We start from the raw sequence: 15388 nt of genomic DNA, 5'->3' as shown, positions 1-15388 counted from the left end.
AATATCTTAGAGATCTTACAGAATTTAAAAAATAATTAGTAAAATACAATACTTTAATTCAGAAATAAAAGGATTGATTGGAAAATTTGCAATCAAAACAGCTAAAAAACACTTAGGTGCACTTTTGCATATAAATTGCAGTATAAATTAAGTATAGAATGCAGGAAAGAATTCATATTTAAGGAGTAGTTTCTCACAGTAATGGCAATAAATGTAAAACAAAATAATGAAAAAAAATTAAGCCATCCATCTCTAAGAAATACTTCCATCAAACTAAGGATAATGTTTTTGATGTGAGGTAATTGACATGGGACACTAACTATAGTTAAAAACAAACATCTGTTTAAGACTGAAATAAGTTGAGAATCAGCATGAGCCTCTTTTTGTCTCAGCTTTCTTCTGAATGTTGCAACTGGAACAAGAATTCAGAATGTGAGCACAGAATATGCTATTTGTAATTGAACAGGCAGAACTGATGTATGTGCAGGTTTATGATTTGGTGCAGAAAGCTTAAAATGATGGACAATGCAGAAATTTCTAATACTTTGTGAAAAAAAGAACAGTATCTAGTAATAATTATATTTTCATAGGTAGCAACTAAAACAATTAAAAAAATGAGATTGTGAATTATAGCCTTGTTTTCTTTGCTTTATGTCTAAAAGCCACTTATGAGTTAGTACATATGATATTTGTCTTTCTGGGTCTGAGTTACTTCATTCAATATGATGTTTTCTAGATCCATCCATTTGTCTGCAAATCTCAAGATGTCATTTTTTTCTGCCATGTAGTACTCCATTGTGTAAATGTACCACATTGTCCTTATTCATTCTTTTTGCTGGGGGGACATTTATGTTGTATGAGGACCCTAAGAGAGACATACATGGATCTAATCTACATTAGAAGTAGAAAAAAACAAGATCTGAGTAAATTGGGAGCATAGGGACCATGATAAAGGGTAGACTGGAAGGGGAGAGGAACAGAGGGGAGCAGAGAAAAATGAATATCTCAATAAAATCAATAAAAAATAAAAAACAATTAAAAAATTAAACAAAAATTTAATTCACAACTTACCAACAAGAAAGCATTTAAAGATGAATTTGACATGTGTATAATATCTATCCTGAAAGCTTCAGAACATGACAAATAAAAGTAATTGAAAAAACAGGGTAATGGAAAAAAATAACAGTGATCAGCATGAATTAAAGACTACATATTGATCTTATATCATATTCTCCCAAATATTTCAAAGCAGATTAAGACAGAATTTATTTTGGTATCTATGTATATATAAATACAAAATATTTATAATAGTCAATATCATCTAAACAAAATATTGTAATTCTTATGCTTTCTGATTTAAAAACCTAATAAACACCATAGGATTCCCTGAAATAGAGGTATGTAAGCAAGATATGGTATCAGGCTTTTCTGCTCAGTTAACATTTGCATACTATGAGACCTATTCCTGTATCAGTTTCAATGTGTAGTTTGTTGACACAGTATGTTTATGTTGTATAACCATATACATATATCTACATCCAGAATTTTTATCCTCCTACATTGAAAATGTCTAACCCATAGTGTCCTCTTCCTTTATGTCACTGATGACCACTGTTAGACCTTTGGTCTAGTTATCGTTCTGAGCTATCACACAGTCACCATATTGCAATGTCTTATGTTTTTTATTTTGATAATTTGACCCTACTTAATGTCTCATCTATATTGAAGCAAGCATAGACATTTCTTCTTTTCTAGGGTGAGACAGCATTCCATAATGAGCATACATGACAGTTTGCCTATCTATGCATCAAATAATAATTGAAGGGCTTTCAGATTGTTTCAACCTTGTGATTCACATTAAAAGTTCTTCCACGAACATGAATATACAGGAGTTAATTTGACTTTCATGTGTCAACTTGTATAAAAGTCTGCATGTATCCAATGTCAGAATTACTTGATGAAACAGTACTTACAGTTCTTCTTTGTTTATATTTTAAGGGACCACAGCTCAGTACCATAGTGTTCTTCACAATAACTATATTATTTTATATTTCAATAATCAATATTCAGGTGATTTCTCCATATTTATCACAAAGCCTTTTATTTCCTGGTGCTGATAATAGATACTTTATATTTGCTTCTATTTTAAGGGACCACAGCACAGTACCATAGTAGTTATAGTATTTTATATTTCAATAATTAATATTCAGGTGATTTCTCCATATTTTACACAAAGCCTCTTATTTCTCTTAATTCCTGGTGCTGATAATAAGTACTTTATTACTGTGCTTTTCACTGCCATCACTTTTGTATGTCATGTTGAGCTTTGTCTGGTGTGCTTGTTACTCACTAATGTATCTTCTTTGGTTAAGTGTTGACTCATATGATATGCCAATTTTTGAATTGTGTTTGTGTGTATATATGCTAAGACTATAAGTATTATCGACACCAATATATTACTGACCTTGCTCTGAAAGAGGAAGTTTTGAAGGACTGTCCTATCTTGTCCTGGCAAAGTCCAGTAGTTCCTTTCTTTTGTACCATGATAGTCCAATTTGGGCAGTATATTGTCAGCAGTCAAGGCAAGAATAGTTTTGCTGCCAAGTGACAAACTTTGCTATAATAAAAGCAAACTCCATTCAGAGTTTCTTTGATGCTCATCATTCTTTTTTGAAATAAACTGATGATTCCTGGATCAGATTGTCTCTCTGTCCTAAAAAGCCTTAGGTTATTAAAACATCTTAAATGTCATATTTTGTAGGTCTCTAAAGTTTTTGAAGATGACCTCTCTATCTAAAATATATCTCTGTTTAACATTGAAAACATACCTAGCCTCTCTACAAGTTTGATTGTTAAAGATGACTATCTACTCACCTGTATTTCTTAGTTATACATTACATTTTAAAAGGAACTACAGAGGTACAATACCTTAAACAAGAATATATGTACATATATATATATATATAAAATTTGTATCAATATACACAAATACATACCAATGTAAAATATTTGAGGCTAGCAGTAATTTTGTAATTAAAAAGAGGATTAAGTAATCTACCTATTAAAACTATCATTCCCACATCTTCCATTTTTTCATTCAGAAAGAGATCTTTGAATCCAACCTCCCTTGCTTAGTTTCCTTCATATTGTGACCAGTAATAATTTGCAACTAATCTACCTAAATGATGACAAACATTACTACTGAATGACCATAAACAACCCAGCCTACCTCTTGGGTAGGTTGCCATCAAGTTCTTAAAATTATGACCTACTATTTGGGGTTGACAGTATCTTTGGAAGACCCTGAGAAAATTGAGATAAAATGGACGAGTCTCAGGAAAACTAATTGTATCATTTGTTGTCCAACGTGTAATGGAAAAGTCCATGGCTTATCTAAAATTCTGGCTAGAGGGGTCTGTGAGGCTGAACCATCTTAGCTAACTTCTCTGAAGGTTTCCCGAACAGCTTGTAGTGTGAAAGTGATACTTGGGTGGTATTTTTCAGTTTAGTGACATTACCACCCTCCAGGTAGAATCATCCTTGTGGGGCCCCCTCATCTTTTAGGAAACTACAATGGTTTTTCTTTAGAATGGTCATAGTTCACCTCAGGAAACTGAAACATTTTCAAGATCATAGACAGCAGACATACTTAGAAAGGTTAAAGGAACACAATATACTAAATATATCTGGGGTATGCAGACTTAATTACTAGTTGCCTGCTTCAGACTCAAGCCCGAAATCACATGCAGGAAGATAGATGACACCTATTTCTAGAATTAGAATTACTCTAGCTTACTATTAATATCATGACAGGAAGTTTAATATATATGAATATTTAATATATTATAAATATTTAATATATATGAAAAGAATATATATAATATAATGAAAAGTAGAAAGAATCTTGGCCATTCTTACAGGTGTAAGATGGAATCTCAGAGTTGTTTTGATTTGCATTGCTCTGATGACTAAGAATGTTGAACATTTCCTTAAGTGTCTTTCAGCTATTTTAGATTCCTCTGTTGAGAGTTCTTTGTTTAGGTCTGTACTCCATTTTTTTAAATTAGATTTTGTGATCTTTTGGTGTCCAATTTCTTGCATGGAGGAGAGCAGAGAGATATGTAGAGCTCAATAAATATCATGGAAACAAAGAACAATGAAAATCAATGTTTCTGAATCTATTTTTTAAAATAAAAGGAAGTATTACAAATTTGTTACCATCAAAAATCAAATGTACAGAAAGAAACATGCCTACACATTTTCACATACAAAGAAAATTATAGGCCAGTTTCACTGATGAACATAGGTTCAAAATGTCTCATTAAAGTACTTGAAAACTGAGTCAGGTACACATATTAAAAATATTCAGTGTGATAAACTTAGCTTTATCCAAGAGATGCAGGAGTGATTTAAACCGTGTAAATCAATTATTTTGTGATTCATGACATTAATGGACAGAATAGAAATTATATGATAATCTGAAAAGATGTAGAAAAGACTTTTTGCAAATATCTAAACTTCATTTATGGGAAACACTCTATGGTTACAAGGAATGGATTGAACACTGCAGTGTAATAGAGGCTGAATATGATGACACATCTTTTACCATCATTTTTTCATGAACAATGAAAGAAATTTTGGACCATTCCCATCAGAACTAGGAACAAGGCATGCTATTTCCATTTCCCTCTTCTACTTAAGATATTGCTTAAAGTCTCAGTAAGTTCAGTAACAGAAGGGGAAAAGTGATACAAATAAGAAGAAAATCCAAATATCATTATTTGCAGATGATGTTATTTTCTATTCATAAGAAAGTGCAGAAATTACCATAAATTTCTTGCAGCTGATAAATATTTAAGCAATGTGACAGGATTCAAAATTAAATTAACATATAAAAGATAGTAGTCTTCCCATATGTCAAACATATAAAGAAATAATTTAGGAAAAAACTCATTAACAATTATATACAATAAATGAATAAACAAATTAATAGATTAAATAGATTACAATAAATTCAATTAAAGATCTGAAAGGCTTCTACCAATGAAAACTTCAGAACACTGAAGAAAATTGAGGTATATTCTTGTATATGGAAAGACTCTCCTCTTCTGTGCACATGGACTGGAAGAATCAATATTTATAAGATGATCATCCTCACAAAAATAACTTAAACTTCCTTATTTTTGACAAATATTCAAAAATACACACCAGAGAGAACATACATCTTCAATAGTTAGTGGCTAGAAAATAGAATCCCTAAATTTAGAATAATTAAACTTGATCTTTATCTTTTGTCTTACATGAAAACCAATTCCAGAGAGATTCAAACACTCAATGTGACATCTGTAACTCAAAAAGTGGCAAAAGAAAATGAAGGAAATATGAAAAAAAGCACTATAAACTTAGGTAAGATTTTCTAAATAGTATTCAGTCAAGTCAGAAAACAAGGTCAACAACAGACAAATGAGATGAGAAATAGAAGGGCTTCCTCCATCAACTGTTGATATGTTTTTCTTCCACCAAAAACACCGGGAGACCCTGAGGAGCAGGAATTGTGGTACCAATCATCCAGAGAAACTCAATCACCCAGCAAGGAACTCTCTTAACAGTGTTTTATGGGATTTACTGTGAGGAGTGAATTTTTTTCACGGAAAGGTTTGCACTGGAAAGTTGAAGATCTCATTAATTTGAAGTTATGTTAGAAGTTATGAGGAGCCAGTCTGGTTATAGGGATACAGATCTTTTCTCAGCCACTTCTGTTAATATTTAGCCTGAAACAGATTTGAGCCCACAGCCATGGCTGGGGGTAAGAAATATGAATGTGCTCATTCAGAGGAAGAAGTCTCGGGTGTTTATAAAACAAGCAATAAAGAGTGGTTTCTTCACCATATTAGTACAAACATGAGTGGAGCAAGTACAGTCAAGTAAAGAAAGTGGGTAAGATAATGAAGAGAGGGGAACAAGGTTTCTCTGAACTCTGTGTGGTCACAATAGGATGTAATTCTCATTTCAGAACTTGACGTGGATACGGAACAAGGTGAAGAGGACTGTTGACAAAGGAACAATAAAGTCACTGTGCAATACATGAAAGAGGGTGGGCCCTAAGATCACCAAGGATAGTTCCATGGAAACCTGAGGATACTTAAATCCCTTCTATAAAACTAAACAATACAATAAGTATTTACCGGATACTTCAAATTCAGAGTTTAATAGAAACTCTCCTTTTATTTTGAATTTGCCTCATTCTCAGGACTGACACAGCTAGGGAATGATAGTTTTCTGTTGCTAAGCAGCCGCGGGAGCCACAGTTGTGTCAGTCAAGCAATGCATAGGGATGAAGGGCCTTTCTTTTCCAGTCTCCCTTCCTATTAGACTGTATTAAATAAGCTTCGGACAATTGTGTTTTCAAATAGATTACATCATTCAGCTACAGCCTTCTCTAAAATGCGGAGACCTCAGCATTTTCCTGTGAATCACAGAGCTCCTTCTGCACGCTATAAATCATCTTTCGTGATTTCAAAACAGCAGGCATGCTGCAAAAGCCTCTTGGTTCATCCCTTGCTTTGGTGTCGGTGTCTCAGGGATCCTCTCTTGGACCAATTGTTGCAGTTGTTGTCTGTATCTTAGGGAACCACTTTTGGTCCACTCGTGAGGTTGCTTACAGTGTCTCCGGAAGTCATTTATTTCTCTGGGGATGGGTGGGTGAAGTGAGACTTGCTGGTTCAGGGTCTGACTGATGGAGGGTTTTGGAGCAGCCTGCCTGGCTGACTAGTGAAGCTGAGGCAGGTGGGGGAGGGACCTGAGGTTTTGCCCTCATACTAAGGGCCTGGAGACTGGGCTGTTGAACTGGGGAGATGGTCACTCACTTCTTGGTCCACTCTGCAGTAACAGTCCGTGCATAGGAGATCCTCTAAGGTCATGGGAGATGGGTAGGTTTGGGGCAGAGTGGGACTTATAGTTTACAGGGGGAGGGGCCCAGAGTTTTGTCCAGTACCTAAGGCATAGAGATTGGCTATTCATCTGGGTGGCTGATCTATGGACATGGATATAAATCTTTGGATATGTGCCCAAGGGTGGTATAGTCATTAGCATCGTAGATGTATTTCTATTTTTCTAGGGAATGAATACACTGTTTTCACAGTGACTGTCCCTGTTTTCACTCACACCAACAGTGCCTAAGTGTTCCCCTTTCTCCACATCCCTACCAGCACTGTTGTGTTTGTTTTTCATGGTATTGACCATGAAGACAGGGAAAAGATAAAGCCCTGAAATACCTGATGTCAGTGTCCTTAAACATAAAATTTTAATCCATTTGCATTTTTTAGAACATGTTGTTCTGTTTGCAGCCCACTTTTTAAATGGGTTTCTTGGCATTTGTTTTATATTTTAGTTTCTTTTGTATTTTAGACTTTAGACTGGAAAATATTTTGTTTCTCTTCTTCGACCTGATTATTCAAGTGATTAAAAGTTTTCCTCACGGTACAAAAGACTTTTAATTTTATGAATCCCCACTTGCCAATTCTTTTACTTGGCAGCCAGAGTCTTGTACAGAAAATCCATACTTGATCCTATATCCAGAAGTGGGTATTTATTATCATTATTACTATTATTGTTACTATTCTTATTTTATATGCTTTCATTTATGAATTTCTAATTTTGTGGCCAAGCATTGAGATCTCCTGTATATCTAGAATTTATTTTAGCTCAGAGTCAAGTTTCATTTTTCTACATGTTGATATCTGGTTTTTCTGACATATTTTTTAAAGATGCTGACTTTTCTTCAGTGTGTGTTTTGATTTCTTTGTTAAAATATGACAGCTGTAGGTATCTGGACCTCTTTCTGGGTCCTTAATTCTATTCTATTGATAAATATACCTATTTCTGTATGAGTTCTATGCTATTTTAGTAGTATAGCTTGAAACAATATATGCTGATAATTCCTCTAATATCCATGGCTTAACTAGCCCCAGATAGTTGGTCAGCTTTCTGCTACCAGACATGATTTCCCTCATGTTCAGCAGGATCTAAGCTTAAGAAGACAGCTGTAGCTACCATCAAACTGGTGTCACACTTAAGTAATATTGTTAGTTGTTTCTCTCCTTTAGAAACTAGAATAGCATCTCCTTGTACTATGAAAGTTATTCCTCAGCTAAGAGGCTTTCCGGTCAAATCTAGCTCAGATATTGAGTGCTACATTTGAAGGGCCTGATGTCTTCAGCAGTCAGAACTTTCCTTCAGCCCTTGGGAGACAATCAAGGCTAACAGCACTAACCTGTATTGTTTGAGAAGTCTCGTAGACTTCTCTGACCAGAAACTTGAAATCACATTTCTTATGCCTGCTATTTGGGATTTTGTTAGCTAGTCTATGTCTTTTTGGAAGGAACCGTGTCATCTCAAGTGGCATACTTCATTTACACTATATATGTAAATATGCTTATGTATATATTTATATGCAGTTTGTATGATTTAGGTAAAGAAATACAGTACAATTATGGCCATCCTAAATGTTCTTTTCACTCTTTCTGCCTTCTTCTACATTAATATCTCTTTCCCCTTCTCAACTGAAGACATTCATTTTCCCCCTTTACCATCATATGACTTTCATCCTGCTATTTTTTCTTGTGATTCTCCCCTGGCCCAGTGTGAACCTGTTTCTAAAGTTATACAAAGTTATATATTCACTTTTGAAGATTTTGGAATAGTAATACCAATGAGAGAAAACATGCAGTATTAGTTTTTCTGGGATTGGGTTTACTCAATCAATATAATAATTTCTAGGTATTAACATTTACCAACAATTTATATGCTTTTATTTTTTATTTGCAGCTTAATAGTGTTCTATAGCACACATGAGTTTTGTATCTATTTTTCAGTTTAAAGATATCTATTTAGGTTGATTACATTTCCTGGCTATTGTGAATATAGTGGCAATGAATAAGACTGAGCAAGTATTTGTGGAGTATGAAGTTAAGTCTCGCTGCCTTTGGAAGCAGTTTGGTTTCTCAAACATACACTTTGGTTGTAGCAAAGAAAAATAAGTCACATGTCTAAGCAAAATTTCATACTCATACCTACAGCATGACATTCATGAGAATCAAAGAGGAGTCACGTGTAGGCCTTCCGTGGAAGAATCATACATGACCAACGGTACAACTGCAGTAGATTGGGAATTTCATATGGAAAATACAAGTAGATTCTCAGTACTAACCCTTCTTCAGTAAGCGGATGCCTAATTCCTTCTGAAAATATGCTACATGGACTATGTCTGACATTCATCCTTCTGCTCTAACTACAAGGATGCTCTAACTACAGAGTGACAGCATGTCTCTGAACAGAAAAGACCATTCATCTGAGTCTTACATGAGTAAACTTCCCTATACCATAAGAAAAATATTCCTTAAATATGCTGGCCCATAACTAATGGAGCATTATAAGAACTATAACTCTGTATGAGGACTTCCTTTCTCTGGGGCAGCCTGAATTCACTGCAGTCTTTCCTACAACCTCTGTGTAGCATTTCCACATCTCGGTAAAGACCGCTTTTAAAACTTGTTTCTCTGTTCTGATTTTTTGCATGTCTAATTTGTATGTCTTATCACCAGGCCAAGGTTTTCTGATGCACTGTATCACATGCATGCAGCAGACCATTATTTAAAAGAAATGAAGCATTTTTTTTAATTGCCTCTACTTCATATTTTAGGTCTCAAATACGTTCATTCACTGTTTGCTTTTTCTTGGCTACCTTGTCATTTTTTTTAAAGTTATTTACTAATTTCCTCAGATTATTTTTGTCTTTTCCTTGATTTCTTAAAAGGATTTTTTTCACTTTCCCTTCAAGGATGTCTATCATCTTCATAAGGTTGTTTTTAAGGTTGTTTTCCTGTATTCCAACTGTATTTGAATATTCAGGTCTTGATGTTGTAAGAGAGCTGGACTCTAGTGTTGCCATATTTCCCTGGGTGTTGTTGATTCTATTCTTACCCTGGCATTTAGGCATCTGGATTTGGGATGATTATAGGTCTAGGTGTTCTTTTCTGAGTTTGTCTTTGTTGGATGGGTGTTTTATTTCTTGCCTTCTATTTCCCCTTGGGTTTTGTGTTCCGGATTTCTGACAGCTGGCATGTGATGTGGGATTCCTCTCTGAATGCTGTGAATGTGTTTGGTAAATGAATAAAGAAGCTGCTTGGAAATATCACAGGGAAGAATAGAGTAAGGCAGTAATTCCAAGCAGAGGTAGAGGAGAAAGTAGGCAGAGTCAATGAGAAGTCAAGTAGCCGCCGCAGGAGACAGACACCATATCCCGGACAGAACCTTATCAGTAGGGCACAACCGTGTGACAATTCAGATTAATAGAAGTGGATTAATTTAAGATATAAGATCTAGTTAGAAATATGCATAAGCTAATAGGTCAATCAGTGTTTTAATTAATACAGTTTCTGTGTGCTTATTTTGTGTCTGGGCAACTGAGAACAAACAAGGTGCCTCTGCCAATAGGTATGACCTCTGATCTAATAGGGATTCTGCCTAGAAATTGGTATCTGGCATTCTGGCAGTTAGCTTGGCCTTTTGTATCACAGAGAGTCTCCATTCTTTTGACTTGTATGGCCTGCACCTGTTCTCAATGGTGTAGCCTGCACAAGGCCAGTGGAAGTTAATTGGAGTTGGGGGTGGGGTCTGCCCTTGTGGTGGCTGTTGAATTGGGAGGGGTAAGGTGTGAATGGGTCTTTTGAAACAGAATCTAAGGAGTGGGGCAGTTCAGCTAGCAGACATGTCACCTACCTGATCTGATTGGTAAAGTAATGAGCTTTTAATCCTCACTTTAAGGATTAACTCTTAATAAATGCTACAAAAAGTACAATTTTTAAAATGTTTTCTTATTTATAAAATGTTTTGGTTTTTATTTTTAAATATTCATTCACATAGTCCTTAAGGAAAAGGAAAAGAGAGAAAGTATTGATGTAGAAGTAACAGAACCATGTTTGCATTTGAGAAATGAGATGGCAGGTAAATGAGTTGGAAATATTTGGAGATATAGGCAAAATAATATCACAAACATCACTCCTACATGCAAGAGAGAGGGCAGATGGTCAGAGATGGCTGGTATAAATGATTCAGGATATAGATACAGCTTCCCACCCTGCATCTTTCTTCCAGAAAACTATGCTGCAAAAACTGTTTCCTTAAATCCCCCAAATTTAATTTTTCCGATTGAAAATTTCAGAATATGTTCAGATACGATCCATGTGCTCACACCAAGGTCCCTGAATTGGTAGTTTTATAGCTGAATTCTTGTTTACACTAAGGGATACTAGTGATGTACATTAGTAATTCCATTGTCATTGTTATAATGTAAATTCTTTTTTTTTTCAGCATTTAAAGTAAGGATTTTAATACAGCTTTCTCATCGAGTGGTGTATCTCTTAGACAGCACATTGCTCTCTGAAGTGCTAGGCTATGAAGACCCTGCATCTTAGCTCTTAAATCACAAGTCTATCACTTGCTGGTGCAGACAAGGCCTCAGCTGGGGGATTCTTCCGTTTGCCAGTGAGATACTGTTAGGCTACTCAAGAATGTGCAACATGAAAATGAGAGTACAAAAAAATTCTTAAATTGTTCTCAAAATAATATTGAAAGAATTTTTTTAGATACTGTGAATTTAGGAGCATTTATTTTGGCAAATAGATGATTAACTTTTGATTTAAAAATGTGGCCAGGCAGTAGTGGTACACACCTTTAATCACAGCACCTTGGGAGGCAGAGGTAGGTGGATCTCTGTGAGTTTGAGGCCAGTGATCTACAAGAGCTAGTTCCAGGACAGGCTGTAAAGCTCCGAAGCTACAGAGAAACCCTGTCTCAAAAACCTCTCCCCAAACAAAAACAAAATCCTGTAAAATGTTCCACTAATTGCAATATTTGAAGTATTTTTGTTTTCGAAAATATTTTCCTCCACATTTCAAACAGAAATTGAAAAAACAATAGGGAAAAGTATATTTAGTGTAAAGAAACACTTACCACTCTTAAATCTCTTCTCTTTCAGGAAAGAACGGTGACAATCAGAAGGCAGACAGTAGGAGGATTTGGATTAAGCATAAAGGTAGCTACCTTTCCAGTCTTTCTTTGCAAAGGCTGAGCTGTAAAGGCTAACATTTTGTGTGCATTAAAATGTTGGTGAGCCGGGCGATGGTGGCGCACGCCTTTAATCCCAGCACTCGGGAGGTAGAGGCAGGCGGATCTCTGTGAGTTCGAGACCAGCCTGGTCTACAGAGCTAGTTCCAGGACAGGCTCCAAAGCCACAGAGAAACCCTGTCTCGAAAAACCAAAAAAAAAAAAAAAAAAAAGTTGGTGAGCCGGGCGGTGGGTGGCGCATGCCTTTAATCCCAGCACTTGAGAGGCAGAGGCAGGCAGATCTTTGGGAGTTCGAGGCCAGCCTGGTCTGCTAGTTCCGGGACGGGCACCAAAGCTACAGAGAAACCCTGTCTTGAAAAACCAAAAAAAAAAAAAAAGTTGGTGACTCAGTACAAGAATGGCTCTGTGATGTTTAGAGTAAACTGTAATCTGGGATGTTCTTATAGAACCTTACTATCGTTATCTTCTGATTTAACTATTATAAGAAAGGACTGGGGACCTTACCTAATATTAAGTAGAACTACTTCAAAAAGAATTCATTTCTTTATGAATCTTTCTATTAACTCTGGTGGCAAGAAGCTTTCCTTTATCATCCAGCAGCATGGAAAGTTCGTGGATAAAAAATGAACAAGTCTCTATGGAGGAGAAATGGGAACAATTGAAGCATGAATTGTATTTTATATTTATCATTTTACTCAATTTTCATTTTGTTAAAGAGATTGGTAAAGTTCATTTATCAGTTCCAAGTTCTGATTAAGATATTTAAGAGCTTTTTAATCTGTACAGTGTTGCCAGTGTTGACTGGTAAACATGTATCACTCATGCGGTTCATCCTCATTGAAATGACTGAGAGAATAGGGCGGAGTAGCAGGGATTACAGCATGTGAGTTCTGAAGACCTAGCCCAACACTTTATTTCTTTATCGATCTGACTTTCTGAATTAGTAAATTAAGTTTATTAATCACAAATTTTTAGTTAATATTTATTTACTTAGTACATTGTTTTGGTGAATAAAGATATTTTATCCAGTTTCCGTTATGTATGTCAGGAAAGGGGCGTTTTGAATTTTTGGCTATCACCTATGATAAACATTGTCGAAATGACTTAATGCAAAGAAACTAAATATTCAAAATATTTGTGTCAAAATATACTTTATGTGTATTTGTCATCCGTTCAGGCAAGGGACACATATAAAACTTATTAGAGGATTTTGAAATTAGGTCAAGGAACCATATATTTTTCCTTGTTTGCTTTAGCTAAGTAGTCAATGCTGGCACATGCTGGATTCATACTCATATCTGCTAAAAGGAAGATAATGTCTCAACTGAGAAAAGCAGAACAAAATAACTGGGTTAGTTAACGGTGAAGGCATCACCAGTAGAACCAGTATTAGGTAGGTTTTAGCATGTAGTTGTTCAGATTCAGAACATGTATCATGAGTTTTAGCTGCACAAAATATATCGTTTTAAAATATATTGGTAGAAGGACACCAGCACATCTGTTTGGATTGCTATTCTAAATTTCCAAACACACATCATTAGAAGTAAAAAAAAAAAAAACAAAAACATAAACAAACAAACAAATGAAAAACAAAAACAACAACTATCTCTGCCCTGGCATTTGCTGAGAGATCAGAGTGTCTCACTACAGTGACAACTACTGTGTTATCATCATGTAATGTGCAGATGGCCCTTTGGCCTTGATGCTGTGGTCTTCACTGTGTACTCTATGCAGAGTATCCTTAAGCCTCCTTCCATAGCCGCTAGAGCATGCTGTGTGCAGGTAGTCCCTTGATATGACAATTGGTTAGCCTCTGTTTTCACACATGGGAGTCTAATACTAACTAGGAAATACTGATGGTTCTGTCCCCAACACGCTTAGTCCCCTCCTGATTTTGTTTATCTGTTAGTGTAGGTAAAAGATCTCTCTGGTTATTTAGCACTGAGAATGAATCATTGAAAGAATGTCTGTTTGGCAAAGTACAATAGTCAGAGAATTGAAATGTATGAATATCTGATGCTTGGAATCCTATGTAACAAATATCAAGATACCTTCCATTCTTTTTAATGAATTTTGAACAGGATGCAACTGTGGATGTTAATTTTTTGAGAAATAAAAATTTTATAGTTGATTGTTACTAATTATTAAATATCATTATAATACTTCAAAAAAACTTAGCCAAATTTCATGGAAATAATGCTTACTTAAAAGAAATTCTATAAATTTGCTTAAATTCTGCTTGGTATTCACTACATGTACTATTTATAGTTTTCAATGATTTTATATTTATTTATTGGCTAACAGGTGACTTAAAAATATGATTTATGACTGTCTCTTTCTAGGGAGGTGCAGAACATGACATTCCAGTTGTCATTTCTAAAATCTCCAAGGAGCAAAGAGGTAATGTGCATAGCTAACCTTGTAGCTGTCAGTCCTCTGTGATGCCATGCTCATTGATTGGTATGTTAGCGTCTCTCCTGGATCCGCAGCTTCATACAGTGAGAGGTTAAGTCTGATTCTTCAGTTTCCCTAGGTTCTCCTTCAAAAGAGAAAGGGGAAAGTGATGGACTCGAATAGTTCAAATGACCGTATATGAACTGATCACGTATGAAATGACCAAATATGAACAGCTTCTGAACTGTTGCTTAAAGACACAAAAATTAAGTCACATTTCATGGACAAATACAGATGCAATTGTTTTTCTCAATTTTACACACTTTCTTTGAGACTACACCTAAAACTCATCATGAATATACAAATCAAGGGTTTATTGACACTTAATCAGGAAAACAGCAAAGTACTTCCCAAAAAGCATGAAACTGACAGATTGAAAGTCTTAGATATTTGCCCAGAGATATCATAGTATAAAGGCATAAAAAAGTTGGTAACCCACTAAGAAAAGGTATCAATTTTTAATGAATATGCATATATACATACATAATATGTATATATTATATCTATATATGTTGGCTTTTGAGAACTATTAATAACAAGCTTTGATCAAATTCGTATCATTACTCTGACCTTTCACGATCAAAATACAGAGTACACAACCAGAGTGTACAACATGAGAAGTCAATCATGCTACTGTGGAAAGCCACACATCCAAGATTATTTAGACAGCACAAATTGGTCTTGCTGAAAAAGAAAAAAAAAAATCACAAAGTTGGGAGTGTACTGATCATGTTTTAAGAGCTATAAGGTCATAAAATGATAGAACCCAAAAGAAATGTCTGCTTATTTCAGCAACTGAAAAGAGATA

At 35.2% G+C, this 15388-nt stretch overlaps 1 protein-coding gene across 4 annotated transcripts in view; it reads left to right on the top strand.

Annotated features, from left to right (window-relative positions):
• Positions 1–15388, top strand: part of Sntg1 (syntrophin gamma 1) — a 357578-nt gene that overhangs the window by 220043 nt on the left and 122147 nt on the right. For all 4 annotated transcript variants that reach the window (XM_057790678.1, XM_057790676.1, XM_057790677.1 and 1 more), the window contains 2 exons: positions 12038–12094; positions 14469–14526. In XM_057790678.1, coding sequence (XP_057646661.1) covers positions 12038–12094; positions 14469–14526 — 115 coding nt within the window. The remainder of the gene's footprint in view (positions 1–12037; positions 12095–14468; positions 14527–15388) is intronic.

The sequence above is a fragment of the Chionomys nivalis genome, chromosome 16 (genome assembly GCF_950005125.1).
Source record: "Chionomys nivalis chromosome 16, mChiNiv1.1, whole genome shotgun sequence".
NCBI classification, from domain to species: Eukaryota; Metazoa; Chordata; class Mammalia; order Rodentia; family Cricetidae; genus Chionomys; species Chionomys nivalis.
This window is presented reverse-complemented; position numbering and strand designations above follow the sequence as displayed.